General features: G+C 44.4%; 1 protein-coding gene across 5 annotated transcripts in view; it reads right to left on the bottom strand.

Annotated features, from left to right (window-relative positions):
- KCNMB2 (potassium calcium-activated channel subfamily M regulatory beta subunit 2) overlaps window positions 1-20,547 on the bottom strand; it is a 471,865-nt gene that overhangs the window by 128,502 nt on the left and 322,816 nt on the right. The window contains exon 1 of one of the 5 annotated variants that reach the window (XM_069213064.1): window positions 12,252-12,516. The exons of 3 other annotated variants lie outside the window; for them this stretch is intronic. In XM_069213064.1, coding sequence (XP_069069165.1) covers window positions 12,252-12,328 — 77 coding nt within the window. In that variant the 5' untranslated portion in view covers window positions 12,329-12,516. Of the gene's footprint in view, window positions 1-12,251; window positions 12,517-20,547 lie in introns of those variants that run through there. One more of the 5 variants, XM_069213066.1, reaches the window with a different exon arrangement.

Here is a 20,547-nt window from a genome sequence, read left to right as displayed (position 1 = left end):
TCTATGTTATTTTAAAGGTATCATATTATATGGCTCTTCTGACATAAGCAGTGACACTGCCTACCACTATTATTTTTTGTGAGTCACTCTGCTTCACGTCTGACTGGCTGCTCATGGAATGGGGAGCAGCTGGCGAGACAAGCAATGATTGATCAGTTTTGGGATCCAGCCAGGAAAATGTTCCACAATATAGTTAGCTCTGCCTTTGGCTCAGAATCAACTCACATATTGAACAAGCTCTCGTCCACAGGAACAGATGCAGCCGGCTCAGACAAGCACACAGGGAACGAGATTTGAGGACGCTTGCAGGAATATATAGACTACTGCTGTTCAAAGGGCACTGAAAGATCTACAGGAACTAGACACACGGATGGTGCAGGCTCAGGCTTTAAAATTCCCATCTGTCTTTTTGGAGGACTCCATTCTGAAGATCTCTGAGTGATGTGATTGACTTGATGCTATTACACTTCATACTAAGAACCCCATTTACTTTCTGAAGTTTTCACACTTTTTCCTTGCCTAAGCCCCTTCCAAGGAAACAGGGAGAAATGAAGGAGCTAAAGGTGTTAGAGTCAACCGTGTGATATAGTTAAGAGTGCTTGAAATCACTTCCTCTAGACCTGGCATTTTGGTGAATCAGTGTCAATTAAATGGATGTCGCTGGAAAGAAGAGATCATTACGAGGCTGTTTACAAGGGCCTTGTTCACAAAAGAAGTAGTGAATCTGCACCTATAGGTTTATATTTATGTGTTTTGAACATTAACTACTTTTACCTTCTCACTAGCATACATAGTAATATGGTTGGGAAATTGCACCAAGCACAGATTTGTGGGTGCAGTAGTCCGATGATTCGATGACTTTTGAAAATGGCTTCCATTCCTTCTATATAGAGTTTGCCTTAACAGAAAATTCAACATAGGTGCAATAGAATCACATGGGGAGAAGCCCCTTTTTTATGGGCAAACTATTTCCCTGACACCCCACCAAATTTGGGGTTTGTCAAAAATTGGGTTGTAAATTTAAAATATTTTGGTGGAATTAGTGTAAACTGTGGATATCTGGCCGTGCCGGACTGGGACAAAATCACATGTTCAGGCCGACTGACCCAGTTGAGCCACTGAAGTGGGGAGAAGCTTCTAGAGGCAATCCTTTGAAGTGTACAGATGCCCTACCTTCCTGGCCCTGGCTTCAGACTAACTACAGGGGGTATACAACCCTTTGTATGGAGTCTGGACACAGCCTATTCAAGGATAAGTGAGGCTTGGCCCAGATCCTTCCTACCATCCTGCCAGTGATGGCCCACCCAGTTACGCCTAAGCTCATCATTGTGTGTGGCTGTCTAGAAAATTACACAAAGTCCAACTGTGAACTACACCCAGTCATGTGCTCCAGAGACAGGCTGCAGGAACCACATGGCTAACTCAAGAAAATGACAACTTTCTAAAAGTGGTATTGTCAGAATTGTAATTTTAAATCCTACTTCACCATAAGTGAGGATTTTCCTTTACAATTCCAGAGACACAAAACATGAATAGTTACCTGTTCACATTTAGAAATTACACTTATAAAATGTAATAAGGTAACTCCAATGTTATCCCATGAGAAAGGCAGACCTTACATTAGTGAAAAATTAGTTTATGCGGTTTGCACTACCAGGACATAAAATAAAAGTACAAGTTCTACTTTTAAATACATTCACCCTGGCCTATGGGCTGTCCAGGGCCTACCCTACGGGAGATATAGGCATTAAAAATAAAGTTCTGGCTCTGGTAAAAGGTTTACTTTGCCAGGTCAAACACTGCCAACAGAGGCTGGAATGGCAGGCCTGAGTCATGTTTAAACTGCTAATTAAGTCGGTGGCACAAATTGTGCTGCATGCCCACTGATAGAATGTAAGTTACAGGCCCTGGGCACAAGTAGTACCACTTTACTAGGGACCTACAAATAAATTAAATATGCCAATTGGGTACAAGCCAAAATAACAGGCGTTAAGAAGAGAGCACAAGCACTTTAAATCTGGATAGCAGTGGTAAAGTGTGTAGAGTCCTAAGGCTGGTAAAACTGAAGTCAGCAAAAACAGGAGGTCTGAAGGCAAAACGTTAAGGGAAGACAACATCAAGCATGCCAGGTCCAAGAGAAATTAGCCATTCTCCTACCCCCTGGAAACACGTTTATGCAAGCTCTTGCCATGAGTATAAACCCAACACTTTCCTGGGTGGAAACTGAAATGAGAGGAGTTTGTGATTCCCCAGAAACATACATGTTTTTAGGCATATACAAACTTGCAATACTAACCATTTCTTGGAACACCCCTTTCCCATCCCTGGAGTGGGATTTACGGGTGAGAAGAACTCTCCAAATATAACATGGCAGAGGTATCCACACACGTCCTTAGGTTTAAGCCTGCCAGAAGTCCCTTTGTGAATTTGTGTCAGATGTGAGAAAGGTAAATTTGGTGGTAAGCTTATATTTATGGCCAACTTTACCCTTGTGGATAAGGCCAAGTGATGGCCGAGGGCAAGCCATTGGGGCTAAGTCAACAGTGTTTGGGGGGTGGTCCATCAGGGTCCAAAGGGAATATATATTAATATGTGGTTACCTATTGAAGCCAGGAGAAGCCAAGATCAAAAATCAACAGCGCTATGAAGATTTTCACTTCTAGCACAGAGAGGATCAATTGTGGACTGGATGGCGAAAGCTGCACTTATCTGCCATGAAACTTTATAACTCAATGACTCTAGATATGGCAACCTCAAGTAATTCTATGTCAGGATTGGATGCTTTGGATTATGTTTCTCTTTCTTTACTGAATATTAAGCAGAAACCAATCAAACGCAAACGCTTTTAAATATAAAAACTACTTTTCCCCAAATCCCCAGTAGTTCATACTGTCCTGTCCACCAATCACATGCCTGACACTTGTATATCTGTCCCTGCAAACACAGTCCTTCCTCTTTCTTTGCTGCTTGCAGCCCGTCAGATAAGTGTTTCTCATACTATTGTATAATAAAATATTGTTACATTAATTTTTCTGTCATATTGCAGTGTGGAGTGGGAGCGGGGATATTTGTGTCTCAGTGCACTCCTGGCATGGTGCTCTTGCGCATCCAGATTGTTACGAGTCCATGACCGGCTCGCACTTGATCCCTGACGCCCTCTTCATTGCCATGTCGGGATTATCAGAACACCCAACGGGGTGCATATATGTTTTGCGGAGCAACCTTTGATCCTGCTTGCAGGTAGGTCGCTCCCCGCTCTGCCTTCCGCGCCACCTCCTTTCTCCCGTCCTCACTTTGCTTCTCTCCCCGCCGCTGCGTCCCCTGCGGTCCCTCCCGCCTCCCCCCTCCTGTTCTCACCATTTTCCTCTTTTCCCTTTCCCTCCACTGTGTCCCCTGCGGCCCCTCCCACCTCCCCCCTCCCGTTCTCACCATTTTCCTCTTTTCCCTTTCCCACCACTGAGTCCCCTGCGGCCCCTCCCGCCTCCCCCCTTCTGTTCTCACCGTTTTCCTCTTTTCCCTTTCCCGCCGCTGCGTCCCCTGCGGCCCCACCCCCCAGCCCTCTCATTGGACAGGCCCTCCCGCCTCCCAGCAGCCACTCACACCCTCCCCTCCTCTTACGGCAGGCGTGGCGCGGCCGCGCCGCTGGCGCACTGAAGGCGCGCCAAAGGCAAGCCCTTCTGCGCCCGTCTGCGCCTGGACCGCACCGAGCGCCAGAACCCCTGGCCCTCCCAGACACACCTACTCCCCCCTCACCCTCCACTCTCTCAACCCAGGTCCCCGCCCCACATGCACCACATCTAGCCCCACACACACTCATGGCCCCTTCACCTGCTACACCTGCCACTTCTCCTGCTCATCATCCCTCACACCACACACCAACCATAGTGACCCCACCCTCAACAAACACAACTCCCCCAACACAAAACTCACCCACCCTGCCCCCACCAACCAACCCCGCAACACACCAGCCCACAACCAGAACACACCCCGCAACAACACCCTCACGCACCACACCAATGCCACCCACCACAACCACCTGAACTGCCTGCTACTCAACATCCGCACCCTTCACAAACATGCCATAGAACTCTGGGACCTCATCACTACACACTCACCTGACATCGCCTTCCTCACGGAAACCTGGACCAACCACTCCTCAGAACCCGACATAGCCATAGCCACCCCCAAGGGATACAAACTCCAACGCAAAGACCGCCTAAACAAGCCAGGCGGGGGCATCGCCATCCTACACAGAGACACCAGCAAAGTCACCACCAGCTCCCAAGACACTATCGGCAACACTGAACACATGCACTTCCTCATCCACATCAACAACAACTCCACCCTCAGAGGTACACTAATCTACAGACCACCTGGACCACGTCCCGCCTTCTGCGACACCATCGCCGACAGCATCAGCCCGTACACCCTCACCTACACAGACTACATCATCCTCTGTGATTTCAACTTTCACTTAGAAAACCCACAAGACCACAACACTACCTCCCTCATAGACAACCTCAACAACCTCGTACTCAAACAACTGGTCACCGCACCCACTCATTCAGCAGGACACACGCTGGAAGCAATCTTCACCTCAAGCCAACACATAGCCTACACCCACACCACCAAACTCCTCTGGACAGACCACCGCTGCATCTACTTCTCCTTCACCAAACCCCCCACACACTACCATCAACACTCCACACCCTACCGCATGTGGGACAAGATCCCCACAGAACGACTAAACTCCCAACTGGCCCATAACCCCCCCACACCAACGACCCCAACGCAGGAGCACACAACCTCTCCAAATGGATCACTACCTACACTAGCACCCCTCAGAAAACACATCACCACCCGCAACATCAAGAACGCCCCATGGTTCACCCCTGAACTCCAAGCGCAAATGCCGCCAAGCTGAGAAAATATGGAGACTAGAACCCTCCTCAACCAACTTCTCCACCCTCAAAACCAACATTCGCACCCATCACCAACTCATACGCACCGCCAAAAGAGATCACTACAAGACACGCCTTGACAACAACTCCCAAAACAGCAAAGAACTCTTCACCATCATCAACGAAATGCCAAACCCAAAGCCAGCAACAGAGACCCCACACTCACACAGCCCCTATGTGACGCCCTTTCCAACCACTTCCTCCACAAAATCCTGGACATCCACAACAGCTTCATATCACATACACCAACCACACATACCCCTCTCTCACCCAACTCAACCCCCACTCAAGACCCCCAACCACACTATCCACATGGACCCCTACCACACACGTAGAAACCGAAAAAAACATGAACTCCATCCACTTTGGTTCCCCCTCCGACCCGTGTCCACACCGCATCTACAACAAAGCTAGCCTTACCATCGCCCCCATACTCTACATAATCAACTCCTCTTTCGACTCCGCCACCTACCCAGACCCCTGGAAGCACGCGGAAATTACTGCTCTCCTAAAAAAAAAAAAGCCGACCTGGAGATCCTCTCCAACTACTGCCCCATCTCCCTCCTCCCGTTCCCCACCAAGGTTGCAGAGAAATTAGTCAACACTCGCCTATCCCACTTTCTCGAAGCAACCAATACCCTTGACCCCTCACAATCTGGGTTCCGCAAGAACTACAGCACAGAAACCACCCTCATCGCATGCACTGACAGCCTGACCAAAGTCGACAAAGGCGAGACCGTCGCACTCATCCTCCTAGACCTCTCCGCAGCTTTTGACACCGTCTGCCACCACACACTCCACAGCATAGGAATCCGCCACAAAGCCTTTGACTGGCTCTCCTCCTTCCTCACCGACCGAACCCAGAGAGTCCGCCTCCCGCCCTTCCACTCCAACACTACCAAGATCACCTGCAAAGTCCCCCAAGGGTCCTCCCTCCGCCCCACACTCTTCAACATCTACATGATCCCCCTAGCCAACATTCTCTGAGCACACGGAATCACCATCCTCTCATATGCAGATGACACCCAACTCATCCTCTCCCTCACTCGCAACCCCACCACCGCCAAAACCAACCTACATGCCGCTCTCCTAGACACTGCCAACTGGATGACCACTAACCATCTCAAGCTCAACTCAAACAAGACCGAAGTCATCATCTTCGGCCCCAACAAAACCACATGGGACGACTCCTGGTGGCCCACCGCCCTAGGCCCCACACCCACCCCCGCAACCCAAGCACACAACCTCTGCATCATCCTCGACCCCTCCCTCTCCATGACACAGCAAATCAATGCTCTAACCTCCTCCTGCTTCCACACACTCCGCATCCTAAAAAAATCCTTCAAATGGATCCCCCCAGAAACCAGAAAGACAGTCACCCACGCACTCATCAGCAGCAGACTGGACTACGGCAACGCCCTCTATGCCGGTACCACACAAACTCAAACGCAAACTCCAAAGAATCCAGAACACAGCCGCGCGCCTCGTCCTTGGCCTCCCCAGACACGAACGAATCTCACCACACCTCAAATCCTTACACTGGCTCCCCATAGACAAGAGAATCACATTCAAGATCGTCATCCACGCACACAAATCCCTCCACAACACCGGCCCAACCTACCTCAATGAAAGAGTAAACTTTCACACTCCCACACGCAACCTCCACGGCTCCGCGCCCTAGCCACAGTCCCCCGCATCCAGCACACCACCACAGGAGGCAGGTCTTTCTCCTACCTCACCCCCAAAACCTGGAACTCCCTTCCCGCCGACCTTTGCAAAACCAAAGACCTACTGGTCTTCAGAAAGAACCTCAAGACTTGGCTGTTCGACCAGTGACCCTCCCTGCTCCCCCCCATTTACCCCCCCCCAGCGCCTTGAGACCCTAACGGGTGAGTAGCGCGCTCTACAAATTTATTTGATTGATTGATTGATATTGATTATGTGCCTTGGGTCCGAATGGACACCTAGAACGCGACCGCTGGACTTGGAGGACTGTAGTCCTCTTTCTTTAGTTGGTGTTGTGCATGCGCCCAGTGCCCATTTTCTTCATGTGCAGTAGAGGATCAGCCCGAGCACTGCACCTACATGTACAGGCACACTTATCCCACAGAACACCTGACGGGGCAAATAAACGTAGAAAGGCTCTGACTTATGGGCTATATTGCAGGCGCTCCCTCCACTTTTGATCTTTGCTGCCTGAAATTTTATTTTTGCTGATTACAGTCCATCTGAATGCCTTTAAGGCGTATATCCTGCTGGGGCTGCCCCTCCCCCCTGAACTCCTTCATACCTCGTGCTCAAAGACATGGCGGACTACACCGAGGAGGACAAATATTACCAGGAGCTCTCTGATATATCAGACAAACATCATATGGAGGAGAGATTAGTTGGGGCCCTGGGGAATCACGTCCAGGACTCTGTGAATTAGACTCTCATTAAATCCTTAAAGTCCTTTACTCAACCGCTCATGAGGTTTGCCCAACCTGAACTAAGGGGAGGGGGAGTGTTCCCCGAGACTGTGTCCAGAGATGACCAGACATCTGATTTGGGCATTTCCCAGAAAGTTTCACTGGGACGGGCCTCTTTGGCCGAAATTCTTGCGCACATGGCTGCCTCAGTTCTTAAGGATCATGAATATGGATCCTTCGCTTCGTTGGGTGCCCTTACTCGTTTTCAGAACCCTCTACACAGGCAGAAGCACCTTTCTATACCTCTTCCCAATCTTCAGCAAAAGCATAAAACCCACAATCTGCAGGAGGGGGACCAAGTTCAACGTACCTTGTTTTCCGCTACAGAAAATAATGTCCACCCTTGCTCCACAGAGTGGATCCCTTGCATTGAGGTGGCACATTACGCACAAGACAGATTGAGAAAGGGATTTGAGTCCGATGTCCACAGCACTCTATGTTCTGAATGCGCCCTTCCCTTGTAGGAAAAGTGGCAGACACGCCTGAATTAGATCCTAACATGGCTAGATTCATTTAAAGATTTTCCGAGGATCCTAAAAAGGGCCTGGACCGCGCATAGAAAGGATGCCAGGACAAACTGCTAGACATTTCTGGTCCTATCACAAAAATCCTGGAACTTGCAGTTCAGACAAAAGAAACCAATTCCCCCCAGGATCCTTAGACAGTGTTGGAATGGGCTCAACAAGCCACCTGTCTCTTGGGCAATACCAATTGCGTTATGTCTACGAACATAGATGGTCCTTTTTGATGCACATCGATCCAAAGCTGACAGAATTAGCCCCTTTTGAGGCCGGAGCCGTGACAAATGGAATGTTATTCGGGAACAAATTTGTCAAGCACTTGGGGAAATATGTGGCTACCTTCTCCGCGTTGAATAAGGCCCAATCCTCTATGAAAAAGATGTTAGTGGTGGATTCTACCCTACCTGATGCCGGAGAGGTGGGGCCATGGCATCAGAGGCAACAACTGAGGTGGTTTCAACTCCACTGATGTTGCACCAACAGGTGAGAATTATTCCCTACTCAGAGGTGGTTCTGAGGAGGAGGTTAAAATGGCATATCCCAGCTTGGGAACGTATTTCTCAAGACCCCAAGATGTTACAGACCGTTAGAGGATTCAGACTATAGTTTTATGCCTTCCCTCAGCAGAGAGCTCCTTCATGTCCCATTCATTTTTCCTAAGTAGAGAGCGATTTCACAAACATGGAAATTGGCGCGTTTCTCTGCAAGCAGGCCATAGTCAGAACGAGTTGTCACCCTTCAGCGTTTGTCAGTTCAGTCTTTTTGGAACAGAAAAAAGGTGAGAGTTCCCGCCTAGTTCTCAATCTGAGGGAATTCAACTCCTGGATAGTCTACAGTCACTTCAATGTGGAGTGTATCCATTTGTTAAGAAATCGTCTACAAAAAGGAGACTATCTAGCATGCTTAGATCTCAAAGACGTGTATCTAAAGGTTCCTATTTACGATCTGCAGTGTTGATACCTGCAATTCTGTTGGCAAGATCAATGGTACGAATTCACTGTCCTTGCCTTCGGAATTTCTTCAGCTCCTTGGTGCTTCACCAAGCTCATATGACCAGTGGTGCAGTTCCTGAGAAAGAGGCATCCACCTCATTATATATCTCGAAGATATTCTGATCATGGCTCAAAGCGAGAAGTCAATGTTGATGCACCTGTCGCGGACTACCCAGCTTCTGCAAGATCTGGGTTTCCTCATCAACTCAGACAAGTCGTCCTTGACTCCATTCATAGTCATAGAATTCTTAGGCTTCCAGGTCGATTCTATCAAAGCCCAACTGTTATTGCCCCTGGTAAAACAGAACTTTAACAAGAACGACTTGAGGAGAGCTCTTGCCTCTCCGACCTAATCACTGAAGACCCTTGCACGACTAGTGGGTCTATTAGCCTCCTCTACCCAGGTGATTTTTCCGGGCCTTCTTCATTACCGGGCTTCACAGCGCTTAAAGATAATGCATCTTTGCAAAGGGTTTCCTATTCGGAGCAGACTTTGCTATCAGACGAGGCCAAGGCGAAGATCACCTGGTGGGTAGCTCACATGGATGTGTGGAATAGCAGGGCCATTTTTGCCTCAGTACCGGAGATAGTAATAAAATTGGATGCCAGTTAATGCGGGTGGGGAGTTAATTGTGGCTCTGTGCAGAAAGAGGGCCAGTGATCCTCGGAGGAGCTGCAGCACCATATCAATTGCCTGGAAATTCTAGCGGGGAGTTTGAGATTTGCTCCCTTTCTACCCGCTAAGTAAAATGTTGTATCATTCTTCGCATAGACAACATATCGGCAGTTCGATATATAAATTGCTTGGGAGGTACCAAGTCTCGTGTGGTGGTATAGATTGACAAAGAATTCTGGCAATTTTGTCTTCAACATCATATTTTGGTGACGGCTGAGAATATTCTGGGACATGCCAACCTGGTGGCAGACTGGAACTCTCGATTCCTTAAGGATGGCAGTGCCTGGAAGCTCAGCCTGCAAGTGTTTTGCAGTTTGAATCATTTTGGTTCTGTGTTCGATGGACCTGTTTGCATTGAGACTGAATGCTCAGCTGCCACCATTTTTCAGTTGGAGACTGGATCTGCTAGCAGAGGGTCGGATGCCTTCCTTCAGACATGGGAGACGGATCTGCTCTATGCATTTCTCCCGTTTTTCCATGATTCAGAGAGTACTCTGACAGGTGAGGAGACAGGAGGAGGAGATTATACTGGTGAGGCCTCTTTGGAAGGCTCAACAGTGGTTTCCAGTGGCTATGTCACTGTCATGTGCACGACCGATTCCCATTCCGTTCGATCCCTATCTGCTTCTGGATCCAGCGGGACTGCCCCATCCTCTGATAAAAGTGGGGCAGTTGTCACTCATGGTGTGGAGAATTTCCGGAGGTGCTGACAGATGCCTGGAGGTTCGGATAACGCAATGTTTTTCTTGTCCCAATCTCGGGCCTCTTCCACACTTGAATTATGAGTCTTCCAGGAAGAGTTGGGTTTGTTGGTGTGGTGAGCAACTTATTGATACCATGGAAGCGAGCATTAATATGATGGTCAATTTTCTTTATGAATTAGCAGCCCTGGGTCTAGCTTACAGAACCATTAATAACTTTAGGTCAGCGGTTTCGGCGGTTCACCCTCACCTAGAGGGTAAACCTGTAGGAGAACATCCACTAAAATGCAAGCTTCTATGCAGTATCTGGATGGTCAAGCCTCCACATCCTAGGTATTCATCCTTATAGGATGTAGATGTTGTGTTATATTTTTGAGGGCCTTGCCTTGTAATGAGGACCTTTTACGCAAACATCTATCAGCAAAGCTCACTCTTCTGATTTCCCTGGTGTCCTGTGGACGTGTTTCAGATATTCATGCGTTGGATTTAGCAGGTAGAGTATTTACTCCTTAGAGAGTTTCTCTAAGCGTACAAAGATGGCATCTTGATGCATTTCTTACCCAGTGTTTCCCCATAATCATAAGCTATGTGCGGTCAAATGTTTGAAAGCTTATGAGGCGTGAACTTGTGAGATTCAAAGAGATTTTCAGGGCCAATTGCTCATTTCACTACAAAAATAAATTCAGTTGCAACTCTGGCAAGGTGGGTCAGATGGCTGTTGGGGGAAGGAGGGATAGATATTTCTAAGTTTGGATCGCACTCTGTTTGGGAGCTACGGCTTATAAAGCATTTAGTACAGGGGTTTGTTTAGAGGACATAATGACAGGGGCAGACTGGACTTCAGATTCGACTTTCAAGATTTTTTATCATAAATCTAATGCTGATGTGGCATCTGCGGTGGTGGAACAGCTTTGACCTAGCATAATCTGAAGACTCTGGTCCTGACAAGAATACAAAATTTTCTAGCTAACGCGTCAAGAATTTTCAGTTCTATTAAGGACACAGAGGCGAGGATTATCCCACCCATAGCACGTTTTTACTTGCATCTATTGGTTCTAAATTGCTGATGATATTTTTTGCATAAAAAGTGTTGAATTGTAATCAGATGCCACCTATTGTTTCATTGGAATGGATTGGGTATTATTTGTTCTTTTATTTTGTTGTAGGTGTGGATAAAAAAGGTGTCTGAGTGATCTGCTGGATCAGGAGGAGAATGTTTTGTGTCAAAGTCTGTAGCCCAGTTGGCAGACGGCATGTTGGAAGTCTTAGATTCCGGTATTTGGTTTGGATTCCACCTCTGGGGAGTCAAGCTGATATGGTTTCCACTGTTTGCAAAGAAAGATGAAGGATTGTGTTTTCAGGGACCGATAGATTTGGGTCAGGCATGTGATTGGAGGAAAGTATGGACTACTGGGGATTTTGGGAAACATAGTTTTTGTGTTTAAAAGCTTTTGATTAGCTGCGGTTTAATATTCAGTAAAGAAAGAGAATCAAAATCCTTGCGTGTCCTTAATAGAATCGAAAATTCTTGATGTGTTAGCGAGAAAAGTTTGTATGTATTCGAAGGCATGCTTACACAACAGGGTTGTTTTTTTTTTGCAGTTTTATGCAGCGCAAACATGGCCCAGGGTCATAAAAGCCCCACATTACACAATATAAAGTGATATGTATTTCTGTTTAAAGGCAATGGAGTTTATGTGCTTTGCCCAGAATCACAGGAGTTTATGGCGACGCTGGGACTCTAACCTGGATCCCCCCACTTCCAGAGTCGGTAGGTCTGGCCGTGAGGCCACGTCACCTCCCTCACTGCGTTGTAGCAATAGCACGAGAAACACGGTGTAATAAAAAGAGCCCCTCTCTGTACAAACTGTTACAATTGACTTCTATTAATATCGACAAATGTAAAAATACCGGCAAAGCCGTGTGACCTACCGTGATTCCAACTGCTGGGGAGGAAACGCAGCTCCAGCCCTCTGGCCCTTTCCCACCCTTCTGGCTTGAGCCTCCATGTCACTCAAACATCTGCACGACCACTTCTTAACAACAACGGCGCTGTAAAGTACGTGAAACCCCACCAAACACCGAAGGGGAAATTGTATGCACGTGACGTCTGTCCTTCACTCTCTTTCAACATGCCCCTTTCTTGATTGAGCGTTGTTTATATTCCAAGAGCCCAGATATTTTATGACATATGTGAAAACTGTGGTACATTGAATTAAACAGAATTCTTTAATTGTTAAACTGATTTGAACAGTAATCACCAACATGGGTCATTTCCTGGCAGGAAATATCTTCTTCCAAGAATAACAGAGGGGACATTCGGAGCGGGAGGCAGCCACAGGCTTTGGTTGCAGATGTCATTTAAATGCCTAAAACAACATAGAACTGCTGGGAAAGTGGAGTTACAGGGAAATGTTGGACCTGGGACTGAACTGGAAATTGCATTTACAAGTTTAAAAAAGAAAACCTGCATTGTAAAGTTATTTTAAGCAAATTTATTTTTTAGGACCAAGGAGGGTTTATAATCTCCACTTTGCTCAGATAATTTAGATTACACCGACTGCACTTAAGCCAAGGCAATTGTGAACTCACATTTGCACACAAGTGCAAAAATAAAATTTACACAAGCTGACAAATCTAACAAGCATTTGCAATGCAACAGGTCTCAGGTTTGCTCGTGTTAGAGCTATTAGCGTTGTAAACTCGTAACCGGACTTTTCTTGCCACATAAACTAATAATGAAAAGTAAAACAGTTTCACATATGTGAGCCGAGGAATGCCAAGAGCATGAAAGAGACACAGAAAAGGAAACAGAAGTTCGCTTGCAGTGAAATTTATTGGCAAAAGTGAAATTAGCCATTTTACTGGCAAAAGTGCAATTGTCCATGTAACCAGCAAAAGTGCAATTATCCATGTAACAGGGTAGATGTCATGCAAAGCGCCCGACTTCTCCCCAGCGAGATTGCCCTGCGCAGGAAATGAAAAGATAAAGTAGTCCAGAAACCAGCTCAGAAAGAACACTGAGCCTCGTATGTTTTCAGTAGTTTAGTGGTGCGCTAGAGGAGGGCTAAACACCGGAAAAGGCATGATGCTTGCATGCCTTTCACAAATGGAATCAATCGATTTTTAAAAGGCAAGCCCACGAACTAATGAAAGTGACAGGCGTGACATGAGGCTGGTTAGAAGCCCACAGAGAGATTACAACATGGTGCAGAGCGATTGCCCGCGCTCGACCCTAAAAAACAAATTTTGCACAGTACCCTTGTTCCAAAGGTGGACAAAGTTTTAACAGCTTTTGTGTCATCTGTGTAATCCATAAATGCTGGTGAAGAATTGCACCTCTACAAGTGCAATCGGTGTATGTTGGCCTAATATTTCTTTTTTTCATATATGTTCTTTTTATATTTATTAACGTGAGACCATTTATGAGAAAACAATATTTTTTGCAGTGTTTTAGACTATATTCTTGAACGTGCTCGGTCAGGAGACAAAATGTGTGCGGTCACACTACAGCTGGATATGCATCCCCACGGGGATTCTGCACCAAACTGATAATGCAGACGAGAAATGCAGGGTCGAAGAGGTCTGGGATGTTCTCTCAAGGGCATCACAGGACTGACATATATAAGTAAGTGAAAAGTGGCGTTAGGCACTACGTCCTTCCCCAGAGTTTTTTATCTGTTTCTGTAATATAAAATTTCAATGCTCAAAACCTGTTACTGCAGTGTTTGGCGAACAGAGAGTTCTGCTGTTGAAATTACATATTTGTTATACACTTTCGTCCTATTCTAGGAAATTACATTTGCTGTAAAATGAAAGGAGTATCATAGCCCATTTCACTTCATTGTGCAGATAATACAACATTTTGTTTTGCGTGAAAAATAAATGCAAAAATACTTTAATACAAGCATTGGGAAAGGCAACAGATCTGCTGTGGCATCTGCTAAGATAGTTATTTAAAAAATATTGCACACATGTGTCATAAAAACAAAAAGAAGAATAAAAAACAATGCTTCCGCTAAATGTGTTGGCCATATGCTTAGAATAACAATTTTAAATACGCAAAATACTAACCATCACATAGAATTTCACTAGACCAGTTTGTGAGCTTCCTAGAACATCACAGAAGACTATTTCCTACTGGTGATAAACTTTGAATTACTTGACAGCATCGTTTAAGTACAAAAAGGTGACTACAAAATAAAAAATAATAAAGAATAGAAAGAAAAAAAACATTGGTAAAGTAAACTATTTACCCAGCAGTCTTGGCACTAGAGTCCACTTTTTTAGCAGGATGTGCACATATGACCAGGCCAATCGCTTCGCTCACATTGTAGGAGAGCCATGGCTGAGATGGGCTGAACCACTGCCTCATGTTGTATGCTGTGGTGGGTGGAAGCAAGATGCAAATGCCCATTAAATAGACCAATGGATGAAGTAGGCTAACTCGAAGTCCCATTCTGTATGTTTGTGGATGTGTATTTTTTATTTATGAATTACTTTTTACTACATGAGGCTGTTGAGGCCTAAAAATAATATTTTAGTTTATAGTGCAATTTCTGAACAACAACTAGGAGCAAGAATGCACTGAAAGGTGAATTTGAAATAGTTTACCATCGCAGAGAAACTACTAAATAATGAATTAAAAGTTGTCCCGTTCACTTAAAAGAACTAAGACCATTCCTCAGAAAAAATTGGAAATTTTGGACTGTTCACCACATTAACTATTCCTTACTCGTGTGACATGCCATAACATGCTTTATCAATCAGTATAGATCAACCCTTTAAAAAAGTCACATAGCTCACATATAAGCAGTTCCAGGAGTACTCTCCATGTCTATCCATCTGAATGTAAATAATGTTTGTAATGCCATTGATGAGATGACTATATTGCGTACCGCTAGTCAGTAAAAATTTTTTATTTTGTTTAAAGGACCATACAACTATCTAGAAACAATCTGCTAATCAGATATACTCAAAGGTTAAAGCATAAGATTTCCATTAAGAGTCCAGGGTATCAAAATGGCTATGGTATCCTCAAAGGACAAATAATTTATTAAAGTCCTAATGATTTTAAATCCAGTATAGCAAACTCAGCTGATGGGGTCTGTGTCATCAATGAACTGGACCAAAATTAAGGTATGACTTTTTAGGAATAAGTGAGCATGAAACAAGTGAGTTTAATAGTAAGAACAATTATACTGTTGGTGATGTGACATTGAAGAAACCCTACAGATTGGACCCTTGACATGCTCTGAAATTGTCCGCGCATACAGGGGCTGAAATCACGCTGCAGCTGAATTTCTGATGTACGTGGCAGACATCTGCATTTCAATGTGGTAAGTCACGTCTCTTATTCTGAACCTTGGGTCTCCAGCTGCAAATATTTGAAAACCTTCAACGCAGGTAATAAAGGTTAGCAACTGTCTTAAGCTTTCTAGCGTTCAGATCAAAGGAAGGGAGACACGTTTTACTCTCGGGAGAAAGAGGCATCACCTTACACTTAAGTGTACATTACAAGACAGTTCACATGCTGACATGAGCAGTTAAAGAGCAAGGAGTAGGTGAAGGACTGTTAAGAAAGATGTTGAAGATTATTGTACTGGGTTGTATCACTGGAGTCACTCATGGTCACTTGAATCGCATTTGCTTACCCCAGCACCAATGCGAAGCCTGGCATTAGTGTCCATGAGCTAGATGTAGATAGTTTCCAAAGAAACTGCACGCTTGATCTTGAATATCACTGCTTTGACAACCTAAGTCCAGAATGGTGTTTAATGTTGCTTTAAAAAGAAAAATGTGCAAATCATTAATTTGAATTCTAATATATAAAGATAAAGTACCCCCTGCCATACATGATCAGGATATTGCAAGTCATTGAGGAGTTCCATAACCCTCTAGAGGAATCAGGCCAAAGGCCAAGTTCCTTTAAAAGGTCTTGGATGTCTGAGGAGAATTGGAATATCCTTATCATGTATGTCAGGGGGTACTTTATCCTTCCATATTAGAATTAAAATTAATTATTTGCACATTTTTCTTTTAAAGGCAACATTAGCCAAAAAAGATAAATCAGGTTTAGGCACAGGTCGCTCAGCGGATTGTGGATAGGGTTTCAATATCAAAGAGAAATTTGCTTTCAAATTTTATCTGGAATTATAGTATCTGCACAAAGTTTAAAGATTTATTTTAATGACTGGATGTAGGTTCTCCCATTAGAAAGAAGCCAAACTTTGTATCCATTGTGAATGACAAATATTGACCGTTACCAATATCAAAACCTAGTGGTTGCACTGTAGATGCTATGGGGTAGCCTTATGGAATAATGTTTCCAAAATGTCATCTGACATTAATATGGTGTCCTAACTATTACTTACTCAAGAACTGCCTCATTGGACCTAAAAATAGAAAACCCACCCTCAATTTGACTATATTCTGCTACATTATATAATTACATAATATATGTGTTACATGATATCTCCGACAACAATATTCTGACATACCACCTTTATTGGGTCATTACTTGGGATGACTATTATGGGGTGTTTCAGAGGTATTCAGAGAAGGGATACATCAAGCGTTTGCTCTAACATTTATGATCTGAAGGATAGGTACCAGCTCTCACATTTATGATCTGAAGGATAGGTGTTAACTCTAACATTTATGCTCTCAAGGATAGGTGTTCGTTCCAACATTTACGAGCTCAAGGATAGGTGCTTGCTCTTACATTTATGATCTCAAGGATAGGTGTTAGCTCTAACATTTATGATCTCAAAGATAGCTCCATTATATCCTTGTTGGCACTTTTTTATATGGTTGGATTTGTAATAATCTTAGTAGAGTTAATGAAACCCCAAATGCCAGCAGTGAAACTGTTAAAAGATAAAGCTTCTTTAATTCATAATGTTTCTATATCATACTGCTTAGAGCAGACGTGAAATGTGGCAAAGAACCTTCCTGCTTATTACTTCATCAGATCTAAGTTATCTTTGTGGACAAAAGGAAAGCACAACTATTAGAGAATGCAACACTGCAAGCAGTGTCCATTGCAATGCCACATTGGTATATTATAGCAAAGAGGCCAAGAATAGAATGGGCATTCATTGAAATCAAGTGATGGATTTGAATGTATACAAATGTTTTCATCAGTACTATGATGTGATTTCTCCAGTAGAGGTCATGGATTGAACGTGATTCCGTGTGCTTAATCTACGTCATATGTGTTTTTCACTACAGAGGAACTAGATTTGAAAAGAGCATGAAGCTGAATCTTTGGAGCACCAACTAAGCCTTTATATGTTGACCATTTGCTGCCCTTTTTTCTAGTAACTTGTTTATTTCTATATCAGCAAGTGTTAACTTTCGGCTTGAAACCAGCAGGAGTGTGGGAATACTCCTAGGATTATGGAATGCGGTAGCATGGGATAAAAGATGCTAATCCCTCCTGGTCTGTCCATTTCCTGCTTGTACATAACACAGGAACCTTACATGATCTCCAGCTTTACCTTTGCTTTCTCAATACTATTGCGTCCATCTCCTTAAATTAAGCAATTTGAAAATAATTTAATTTAAAGACCACCCACACCCTGTGCCCTGTCTATTTCCTGCCTGCTCATTAAGCAGGTCTCCAGCTTTACTTTTTATTTTTCATTACAACTATTTCCACATATCTTCATAAAAAGCGTTAATTTAATTTGCTCTTCTCTTCAACTTCTTTTTGGAGGCTGCAACAGACACCAAACCCGTCCGTGAACACAAGTTCAAATCTGTTCCTTACCCTCCCTTTACTGCTACACTGTGCTAGCAACTTTTTGGAGCGTGATCTTTGAAATTGATCTTAACATGAAAAGCTTGCAATAATGTGTAATGAAACTGCATAGAAATGTTTTAATAAAGAAATAATGAACACGTTTGAAATGTGCCCATGGGGAGTGGCCACCAATGTATACGATGATTAATGAAACTGACTAATGATGAATTAACAATGTACTATTGTGTGACTTTGTATTAGCATTAAGAATTATGTATAAAGGTTTTGCTAAATTAATCACTAGGCCTTAGTTAGCAAGGGTCTGGGCCTAGCTGCCTGGTCTCATATTAAACTGTGTTTTTCTAACGTGCAATGTGCTGCTTTCCTGAAGGACATGAAGCCATTTCCTAGCCATTACTTTGCCACTCTTGAAGCCATTCTTCTTCTTAGCCATTAATGAGCATTCTTCCTCACCATTACCTTGCCTTGCTACTCTGCGAGACTTTGTCCTTAGCTGTTTGATACTTTAATCATCCTCATCCTATTCCCTACCTAATGCTTACTTCTCCTCCTTAAGAGGGAAGAAACCTACTCTTAGCTATGCCCTACTGAAACCTGCCTGTTCTATCCTGGCTGATGGTGAATCGACTGATGTCCTGAGGACTGAAGACGCTTGCTGACCCATTCAGATGGGTAACTATCTGATGATATATTGTAATTGTCTGTTTGCCTTTTCTTCCTAGGTACCAACTGCTCTTTTGATAGAGGCCATAGGTAGATGTTTTCTAAATTTGTGTTGCTAAATTGTTTTGCATGAAGCCCAACATGCTGATGCTAATTCGAGGTTAGTTAAAGAGTTCACTAATAACGGATGCAAATAGACAAATGACTGAATTCTTGCTTTGCTGAATAACGTGCTAATCATGCTCTGCTAAAGTCGATTCATGTTAACGTTGTGCTTTGTTTTAATGTTCATGATCTATGCTCTGATAAAGCGCTACTCGAGTTGCCGTATTGTAGTGGTTTTGATGTGCTTGCTGATATTGAGACTAATAAATATGCTATTAGAGTGTAACTAATAGGGAATAAATATCCTAACTCTTACTAGATTTGTGTGGTTATTCATGACCACAAGGTCAAGGTGTGTTTGATTCTTATTGCATGATATTGATTAGCTCGATTGATTAGTTATTGTGCATATTGGCGAGATTATTGTTTTATTGATTAGTATGCTGAACAGATGTCTTGTCCTGGGAAGTCTCCAAACGTGTTCAAAAGATTCATTGGCCTAAACGTGTCTCATTGTAAGCTAAATTACCAAGGTTTCGACTCGTTATCAAACTCGAGGCCTACATTGCTAGAACAGTCCCTCACACTGCCTCAGTCCTCATGCACCACCAGTCACTTGGAGCTTCGCAGTCAATGCCCAGATGTATCTCAAAATAGCAGTCCTGTTGACATGCTCAGGTGTGTCACCCTTCACCTGGTAATCCCTTGGACCTAAAGCGGGCATCATTTGTGTGTCAGGATCAGCTTGGAATAGGTGACTGACAAAGAAGCCTGAAGCTAACTTGACTTTTCCCCCCAACACTTTTTTGCAACCAGTCTCTCTAGTTTCATGTTTTACCCTTCCACCGCTGGATCCACGTGGAGACCAAAGCATTCCATCACTCATCATCCGAGGAGTGAGTATGTATCAACCCTTCACTCTTTTCTATCTCAATCATTTCTCCAGCAAATTATTTAATTAATAAATAAATGTAAAGCCTTCCCACTGTTTGTTACACCTCCCATTAGCCCTATCTATCTCAGTAAGGCTGTGCTGGTTCGTGGAACTGCATGTGTTTGTGTGTTTTGTGTGTGAGTGCATGCATGCCGGTGTGTGTTGGTCTGTGCACGTAAGAGCCTGTATATCTGTTAGTCTGTATGTATGGGTGTCTGCATACCACGTGGCGTGTGTGCCCTGATGCCAGTGGTACTGGTGGCCTATATGCCTTGGTGCATGCAGGACTGGATGCATGGGTATCTGCAGGCCTGGTGATCTGTGTGCATCTGTTTGTCTGTGGATATGTTCCTCTGTGTGTGCACAGACACTACACTGGGACTAGTGGCTCAGTGGACTAATGCATCCAGAAACGTGTGCCTGACCGACCTTGTAGCCACGGGTCCAAAACCCAGTATGTCCGCTCAATTTGCATCCTTCAGAAGTTGAACAAAATGAGTGCCAAGGTGCCTTAAGGAGCGAATGTGCCCTTTACTAATACATGTTTTATGTTACTTATATGTTTGCTGGTTGCCGACATATATGCATTTACGGGTGATCTGTGTCAATGTGATGATGTGCTCCGAGTGTCTCCGTCTGCTTGCACTGAACAAAAGCCACACCTATTGGCGTTGTCCCTGCGTGTCTGTGTTGCACCGATATTGAATGTGAAAGCTGGATAAGCCACTGCTGCAGAGGCGGCCATCGCCAGTCCGGTG

This window comes from Pleurodeles waltl, chromosome 11, assembly GCF_031143425.1.
Source record: "Pleurodeles waltl isolate 20211129_DDA chromosome 11, aPleWal1.hap1.20221129, whole genome shotgun sequence".
Classification (NCBI taxonomy): domain Eukaryota; kingdom Metazoa; phylum Chordata; class Amphibia; order Caudata; family Salamandridae; genus Pleurodeles; species Pleurodeles waltl.
This window is presented reverse-complemented; position numbering and strand designations above follow the sequence as displayed.